Here is an 8,806-nt window from a genome sequence, read left to right as displayed (position 1 = left end):
TTTTCTCCATACCGTCTCCAGCATTTATTATTTGTAGACTTTTTGATGATGGCCATTTTGACTGGTGTGAGGTGATACTTCATTGTACTTTTGATTTGCATTTCTCTGATAATTAGTGATGTTGAGCATCTTTTCACGTTATGACCAATTATAACACATGAAGCAGAGCTTTGCCATTTCTCAGCTATTCTGCAGCTATCACCTCATTTTAGCTTTAACTTTACAGGCCAGTGCTTCTCGGGCTATCTGGGTGAAAGGCCAGTTTTATTATTATTATCCCAATCTGTTGTACACCAATAGTTTGCAAAAGTCAACAAAAATTAACTGCTAGAGAGATGAAGTGAAAAATAGGCATTGACAATGTAAGCTCCAATTTTTATTATTATTAGAATCAACAGACATAAAATTATTGGCTCAAATCACTGTGACTATTTCCAAATGCCTACTCTCAACTTCTGTACTTGCCTTGTTGGGAAGGGGGCAGTGACTGTGGACCACTCTTTAAATAGCAAGGTAATAGGTGAGAAAACCAAGACCCAACAAAGCTAAGCCACTCCTTTGGGTCCTGACTCCGAAACTAACTCCGTGTCACTAGGGATGTTGGTCCAATCCTCTCGGTAGAGTTAAAACAAACAAACAAAAAACTGAAAACAAAAAACAGAGGCCCAGAGAGGGCAAGCACCAGGCCCCCAATCACACAGTGACTCGCTGGACACGTGGAAACTGGACCCAGATATCTGTCCCCCGGCCTAGAGCCGTTCCCCCCACCCACAGAGCGCCTGTCTGAACTGCGCAGGGCCCTGGACGCCGCCCAAGGCCTGAGTCACGCAGGAATGCGGGGGAGGCATTTTTGAAGGGGGTGTGGCGTCTGGCCTCCCCCTCAACCGCCCGCAGCGCCCGGCCCCGCTGTCCTGCACCTTCCCCGCCCTCTTGGGGACGGCGGGAGCGGCGCTGGCCGGTTCCGATGAATCAACTGGCTCTCTTGCTGTTCCAAAAATAAATATGCCAGAGAAGGGGACACCAACCTTACGAGCAGCCCCTTTCTCCCCCTCCCACCGCCAGCCCCGCCTCCAGCTGCACACTGAGCCCTGCGGCTCCGCCCACGGCCCGAGCCCCCTGCCGTACACTCGCAGAAGCAGCCATCTCCCCTCCACTTCCGGAAACGAATTAAGAAGTGAAGTCACCGTGCGCCTCTGATACACTGGCGCGTCTGCCTAGGGCTGCCTGAGCCGGGCCTTATAAATATCTCCCCAAACTAGTGCGGTGACCGGAGAGCGGTCTCAATGCTCAGTCCTGATTAGGAACAGCCTCCTCCTCCCAGGACTACCCGTCCCTCTGAGAGCACACTTTCGCATTCACAGACAACGGAGCAGTTGCCCTTTGCACAGTGCCTAAGGCAATTACTGGAAATAATTCAAACGCCAGCAACAACAGCTTCTGCCTTCTGCAAAAAAAAAAAAAAAAAAAAAGATCATTAAAAGACATAACAGAGAGATCCTTGGGGGCAGGATTATTACCATAAGCAGAAAAAGAGGGAAAAGAGGACCCCATCCATCTTACTGGCACAGGCTGAGTACGCATGCACACACACATTTATGACCAGGTAGGCTGGAGAACTGTCGTACTTACGATCTGGGTGTCAACAGCTTTTCTGAGATATATTTTCATAGGAACTTCAGAGCAATGAACAAACGATTACTGTCAGTGGGCAGCTACCATGTATTGTACTAAGCATTGCCCAAGAGGAGGTGTGCCTAGCACAAAGTGGGTACTTAATAAATATTTGTTCGGATGAATGGATGGATGGATATGAATTGGTGGGATGGATATGGATGGATGGATAAGAGGATGGATGGATGGATGGATAGATAGGCCGATAAATGGGTAGATGGATATGAATGGATGGAGGCATATGGATAGATTGATGGATCCACGGATGGATGGATAGGTGGGTGGATGGATGGGAGAATGGATAGATAGATGGATGGGTAAATGAACAGATGGTGGGAAATGGATGGATGGAAAAGAAATTACTTCTATTCTTCATAACAAGGTTGTAAGAAGTGGCAAACACATTTTACAGTTGAGGAAATGAAGCTCAAAGAGGTTATCTGCCAAAGTCACTCATCAGATCAGCAACTGCACTGGCGTGCAAACCCACCTTTGGGACCCTAGCTTCCGGTTGAAGAAAGCGCTCTGTAACAGCCACCAGCAGCTAACAATTAGTGATCAGGGATTCTGTGCCAGGCAATGTTCTGAGTATTTACATGTCGTATCTTATTCAATCCTCCGATAAACCTAATGAAATCGATCTAGGAAAACGAGGCATAGGAAAGCTAAGACACTTGCTGAAGGTCACAGAGCCAATAAGAGGCAGAGCTGGACTCAAACCTCAGCAGTGTGACTTCAGTCAAGGGCTCTTTTCCACTTTGCCGCCTCTTAGAGGCCAGACACAAATCATCAAATGTGTTGAATGGAGGAATATGCTGAAATAAGTGAACAAAGCAGGCTGGGCTGCCGAGGGGCAGGGGAATTGCTGACTCCTTGGAGCAGAGTGGGTGGCCGCGAAGAAGGGGCTGGGGGCCCTGCCCTGGGGCCGGTCTCTCTGGCCAACAAGGACCAGACCTCAGAGGGGACAGTCACCCTCCCCGAGAGCCAGCATCTGCCTCGGGGTCTGACCCTGGCTGGGGCCACGTGAAGAGCTTAGATTAGAATCAGAACGCCCAGATGCACCCGTCTGCCCAGCTGGACGTGAGGAGGCAGGGCTGGGTCATCTGTGAATGGGGAGACACGGTCCTAAGGAACGGTCACAGGAGGCGCAGTAGAGGCCCCAGGCGCTGAATGGGAGAGAGGAGGAAGGAGGGAGAGCCTGCTGGATAAAGGCAGGGAGCACGTCTCCGCCCAAAGGCCTCCCTCAGCTGCCCAAGGTCCTGGGGCCACACCAGGATCCAGAGCCCAGGCCGGGTGCTAGCAGGCATCAACACCGGCCGGGCATGGCCATGACAGGGGAGGGGTGGGCTTCAGAGGTCAGAACACCTCAGCCGGCAGGATCCAGGCCCTGGGGGTTTGACTGAATCTCCACAGTCATGGTGCATGTACCAGGTCAGCGTTGGAACGGTCCCCCAGGGCCTATAGTCCCCAGCTTCTCGGATCTGCAAGCAACAGCAACTCTGGACCTCTGCCCATATAGACCAGATGTAGAAAGATGCCAGCCCTTTCCATCCACTCTCCAAAGCCATGGGGCGTTCCCCAAGCAACTTGGGCCTTCTTTTCCAAACATCCAGCACACTACTCCTGCATCTCTGCCTCCAAACCCCCAGCCCCCCAAATTCCCAGCCAGCCACCACCTCCACCTCCAAGAAGCCCTCCGGGAAGAAGTGCCATCCTTTCCAAGGAGATGAGGACCATATTCATATTCTTCCTTCCAGCCCTTCCCTTGCATCCAGGGGGCCATATGAGAGGTTATGTGACCTCCGCTAAACCCCTGCAGAGAGAAAGCTGGAGGTTGAGATTTACGAGCGGGTCCTGGAAGGACCTCTGCCCACCCAAGTCAGCTTTTGAACATCGCCTGCAGCCTGAAATCTCACCCCGTGAACTTTGCTCCCCACCAACATACCACCCCCAGGGTGGGGCTGCATCCTCAGCTGTCTCCGGGGGGACCCAGGGATCTGAGGCCTGGCACGGGAGCTCAGAATCCAGCCACACGAGAAAAACAGGGCTCAACACTGGACCTACAACACGGTCATGTCCACTCCCCCCGACCAAAAGAGTTACACTGGAAAGAAAAACACCAAAGCAATAATAATTTTAGTACTAGAGAAATACAAATGGGAGATGCTTGTGTTTTGTTTTTGCTATTCCCTTAATTTTCTGCCATGTGGCTAGGTTATAAGAAAAAGTAATTTTAATAATAACTTGATGCATAGAGAGGATCCCCTTCCCCCCCAAAAGTGGGAAAACGATTCACTTGGGAGTCGAAGTTTGAGCTCTGGCGTCACTGGTGCCCACTCGCCCTGCCAATTAGTCTCATCCATTCATGTACTCATTCAACCAACTACTATGGAAACAGCCCAGGAACACACGGCCCCCATGTTACAGACAAGACGGCTAAGGCTCAGTGCCACTAAATGAAATCACAAAGAGAAAGTAGCTATGCCAGTGCTTAATGCACAGCAGGGATTAACGAAAAGTTAAGTGACTTGGCTGAAAGCAATCTTTTTTTTTTTTTTCCGTTTTCCCAAATGGGGCCTCGGTCACCATTTCAGTGGGATGCGAGAGCAGGATTCTCTGAATGCCCACGTTCCTCGCAGCTGCAAAGGAGGGATGGGGTGGCAGCAGCAGAGGAAAGTCTGAGGTCGCTGCAGGACCAGCGTGGGGAGAGCAAAGCCTGTGTCCTCCACGGGTGCTGCGCTCAGATACCAGATGCCTCCACCAGCCAGGATGACGCGGCCCTCACCTCACCGCGTGCCGGATCCTAACACAGCTCTCAGGCCGCTGCACCTCCCTCTAAACACCTCCAGGACCCCAAACCGGGCGGGATTCAGCGACGGCTCCCAACTCGCCCCCCAAGTGCATCCTCACAGCTGCGGCAGCCAGAAGGAGCCACTCAAAACTCAGATCAGAGATGCAGAGGACAGGCTGCTGGTTTCCAGAGGTGGGGAGAGGGCTGGTGAAATGGGTGAAGGGGCTCAACTGGTGCAAACTTCCAGTTATAAGATAAGTAAGTCCTGGGGATGTAAAGTAGAGCACGGTGACTACAGTTAACAATACTGTATGTAGCGTCTATTTAAAAGGTGCTAAGAGAGTAGTCATAAAAGGTCTCATCACACACACACACGTTAACTACACTCAGTGCGGTGATCATTTCCCAACATATACAAAATCAAATCATTATGTTGAACACCTGAAACGAATATAATGTTAGATGTCAATTATACCTCAACTGAAAAAAAGCTCAGATGCAGCCGAGCCACACCCTGTACAAAAGCCCTCAGTGGCTCTCATTGCACTCGAGCCCCCATGCCTGCCCCGCCTGGCCTCTCCAGCCTCCCTCCGGCCCGGGCCTGCGCTTGGCCTTCCAGAAGCACCTACATCTCCCCAAGAGCACACACTGTCTATCCCACTGGGTCGCAGCAGCTGGTGCCCCAAACGCTCTTTTCCAGCCCACAACTCCTCCCTCCCCCTGGCTACCTCTAGGTATCAGCTTAGCTAGATCAGCTTCCTCCTCCAGGAAGCCTTACACCCAGGCTAAGTTAAATGTCACCCTGTGGGTGCACACGGCCTGTCCTTCCCTTACCGGAGCACTGGTCACTGTGGTGTAACTGCCTGCCGTAAGCTCCAGGACGGCAGGAACCTTTGCCTGTTCATCATCCTATTGGCAGGCACCCGGCACATTTTTTCAGGACGACTGACTGTCCAATTCCCTAGGATCACAAAATAATAGAATTTCAGAGCCACGGCTCGCGGCCTGCCTCTTAGTTTCTTTTAGTAAGTTACTCAACTCCTGGGGGCCTCTGATCCACCCATGAGAGAGAAGTGGACCGGCTCTTGTGCCTCACTGCTCTGGGACAGCTCCAGCATCACCTGGGACTTGTCAGAAATGCAGGATCTCAGGCCCCACCCTGGACTCACCGGGGTCCGAATCCCAGGGTGGGGGGCCCGGCCACCTGGTTTAACGAGCCCCCCAGGGGGTTCTGACGCTTGAGAAGCGGGTGGCTGCTGTGACTTGAGGGTTCTCCCTCCCACCCCTGCAGGTGGATTTCGAAGACGTGATCGCGGAGCCCGTGGGCACGTACAGCTTTGATGGCGTGTGGAAGGTGAGCTACACCACCTTCACCGTCTCCAAGTACTGGTGCTACCGCCTGCTATCCACGCTGCTGGGGGTCCCGCTGGCCCTGCTCTGGGGCTTCCTGTTCGCCTGCATCTCCTTCTGCCACATCTGGGCGGTGGTGCCCTGCATCAAGAGCTACCTGATCGAGATCCAGTGCATCAGCCACATCTACTCGCTCTGCATCCGCACCTTCTGCAACCCGCTCTTCGCTGCCCTGGGCCAGGTCTGCGGCAACATCAAGGTGATGCTGCGGAAAGAAGTGTGAGGCCGGGCGGGCAGGAGGGGTGGCGGGACAGGGGAGCCCGGCCGGGCTGGCCCCACCATCGGGCTCTGCGGGGCTGCCGGCAAGCTCTTTCTCCTTGGGGAGCGCCGCTTCCCCCCGAGACGGGAGCACACAGAGTAGGGAAGCCGGAGAGAAAAGACAGCCCGCCATGGAAGCGCGGTGGCCTCCCCTCCGCCCCCTGCCCCACCACAATGCCCCCATGACCGGGTGCCAGGAAGATCATTGGCTAAGAGGCAGCTACCGCAAATCTTTGCATTCACTTGTACTGTAACGGCATAACCCAGCCCTCAGCTCCCACCTGGACGCACCCCCTCCCCCCCGCCCAGGAAACCACCAGTGACTGCTGGCATTAGCAGGGTGGCTCCAATAAAGGGTTTCCGGCTGCATGTGGGAAATGCTGTGTTTTCCATGTGTCCGTAAGGTGGGTGCGCGTCCTGACCAGCTCCAAAAATATATTTCGCTGCCCTGAGAAGAAGGAGGGGCAAGCTGGTTGGCCCTTCTCTCGGCCAGATGCAAGAACCAGATTTTGGTTTCTCTGGGAATTCTTGTTTGCCGGGTATCTGTTCCTTGGGAGATTATTTCCCGTTGATTTCTGTTGACCCTGGGCCAGCCAGTGGTCACCCACAGAAGAAAATGGCCGCTGGGTTAGAAGGGGAAGGTGATATACTCCCTGGGCACCACCGAGGGCAGGGCCTGGGTTCAAAGCTCCCCTTTGGCTCAGACACAGAGCCCCTGGCACTGCCTCTCGGCGTGTACACCCTCAGCCCCGCAGATGTGATGATGGCATAAGGCCCCATTCGAGCATATGTGGACTCACCATGGAAATAAAAAGGAAATAAACGGCAATGGAAAGGATATGTCCCACCTCCTGTCCACCTACACTCAGCAGCAAAACAACAACAAAACCCCCAGAAATCTTACATTCTTTAGGGATGCTTTTCCCAAGGGTGTTATCCAGAACTAAGTCCTCAGAAAAAGGAGGGGGGGTGGCTTTTGCTCTTAAATTTGTTTGCAAAATGCTACAGATTTCTCTTAGAGATTTTTCAATAGACATTAGTACATTAAAGGCTCTGACAAGTCCCGCAGTAAAGAAAGCTGTTTAGGCCAATAGCCCCCACCCCTATTTGACCCTTTTTTTTTTTTTTTTTCATGCAACACCCATTTAAGTCTCATAAAATTCAGGTTCCAAAACATTTGGCCTGTTTTCAGAGGCATCACCTCACTGGCACCTGGCCATGCGCCCAAGGGTCCTGGGGGCAATGAGGTAGAGGGAACCACACATGAAGCAGAGACAGGGCACAGGCAGCCTGGGTTCTGCCTCTCCTAGTTGCCTTCTCTGGCCTCAGCTTCATCATCCATGAAATGATCTCTAATGTCCATTTTAGCTCTTTTTACCCATTTTCGTTTTCTCGAGTATCTTCGTATGACATTTTCAAACACACAGGAATGTTGAAAAGGTTTGCCGTGAACACCTACCTACCCGCCATCTAGGCTCTACGATTCAGTTTACTGTTCGTCCTTTGTTGCATTGCCATCCATCTATCATCCACCAATCTCACCTTTCTTTATGCATTTTTAAATAAGCTGCAGATATTGGTATATTTTCCTCCTGAACACTTCATCATCATCCCTTACTTTTTGCAAACAAGGAAGTCACCGCCCAGAGAGGTCAGCAGACTTGCCAAAAGGTACACAGCTAGCCACATTTGTGCTGTGGTTCCAGCCCACTGCTCTCTGCTCTGCCTGGGGCTCTTCATGTTCTCAAGTGGACTCAGAGCCCAGGCTCCTCCTGCTGACAGGTTTAGAGCCAACATCACTCACTCCCTCTCAAAGGGCCTCCCCATCAAACGTCTCTCACGTTGTTAGGCCATCCGTTTCAGACTTGGAATCTTGGGTTACGCAGACTTTTGACCATCGCCGCATTTGCTGTGACCTGACTTGACCCTGACTCCTATTTTTCAAGCTGGCTCTCCTTCTCTAAGGGCCAGGCTACGGCAGGTGCTTCATCCCCCGTGAAGCTCATGGGGCTGGAGAAAGGACACACATCTAGATGCATGTATGTCTGAGGCGTTGTTCCTTCTGGGGACCCCCCTGCCCCTAGAAGGAGCAGGCAGGACAGCACGCTGGGGGCGTGATGAAAACGGGCCAGAGGAGGGGGTGGCATTCCGCTCGCTCTCATACGCGACGTCCAGCTCATCAGGGACTCTTGTTTAAGACGCAGGTTGTGATTCAGTAGTGGAGCCCAGGAACACACACAAAACCACTCGTGATTCTGCAGGTGGCCCCCATATCCCACTTGAAGAAATATGCCTTAGGGTCCCTTCAAGGTGACAATCTAGAATCCCATTATGTCCGGAGTTAGACAGTGGCACACGGTGGGTGTGGCTACACCGTACAAGAGGTTTGTTCCTGGCTCTTAGAGCACCTTCTGACAGAACTCTGATAAATGAGAGGACCTGTGACCCAAGAGATTGGGACCAGGTCCCCTCCTGCCCCCCCACACCTGCCACAGCTCAGATGCACCTGTGTCATAATCAGACAGATTTATGGGGATTCAAGGGAAGCCGGCAAAGAAATTCAAGTCTGTAAGCCACCAGATATGGTCACTGTTCTCAGGCTAAAGAAAGAAGGCAAAGCAATCTATGGAAAAAAATATGTTTATTAAGTGCACCTTTTATAAAACAGCTAATGAA

The 8,806-nt window shown here is 52.2% G+C and overlaps 1 protein-coding gene across 1 annotated transcript; it reads left to right on the top strand.

Moving 5' to 3' along the window:
• Window positions 1-327: 327 nt before the first annotated feature.
• LOC112064949 (caveolin-3-like) lies at window positions 328-6,524 on the top strand. Its single transcript, XM_055080069.1, has 2 exons — window positions 328-4,654; window positions 5,754-6,524. The coding sequence occupies exons 1-2, from the start codon at window positions 4,625-4,627 to the stop codon at window positions 6,093-6,095; spliced, it is 372 nt and encodes a 123-aa protein (XP_054936044.1). The 5' UTR covers window positions 328-4,624; the 3' UTR covers window positions 6,096-6,524.
• Window positions 6,525-8,806: the final 2,282 nt, after the last annotated feature.

This window comes from Physeter macrocephalus, chromosome 18, assembly GCF_002837175.3.
Source record: "Physeter macrocephalus isolate SW-GA chromosome 18, ASM283717v5, whole genome shotgun sequence".
Classification (NCBI taxonomy): domain Eukaryota; kingdom Metazoa; phylum Chordata; class Mammalia; order Artiodactyla; family Physeteridae; genus Physeter; species Physeter macrocephalus.
Note: the sequence above shows the minus strand (reverse complement) of the source record. Positions and strands in the feature narration are given on the sequence as shown.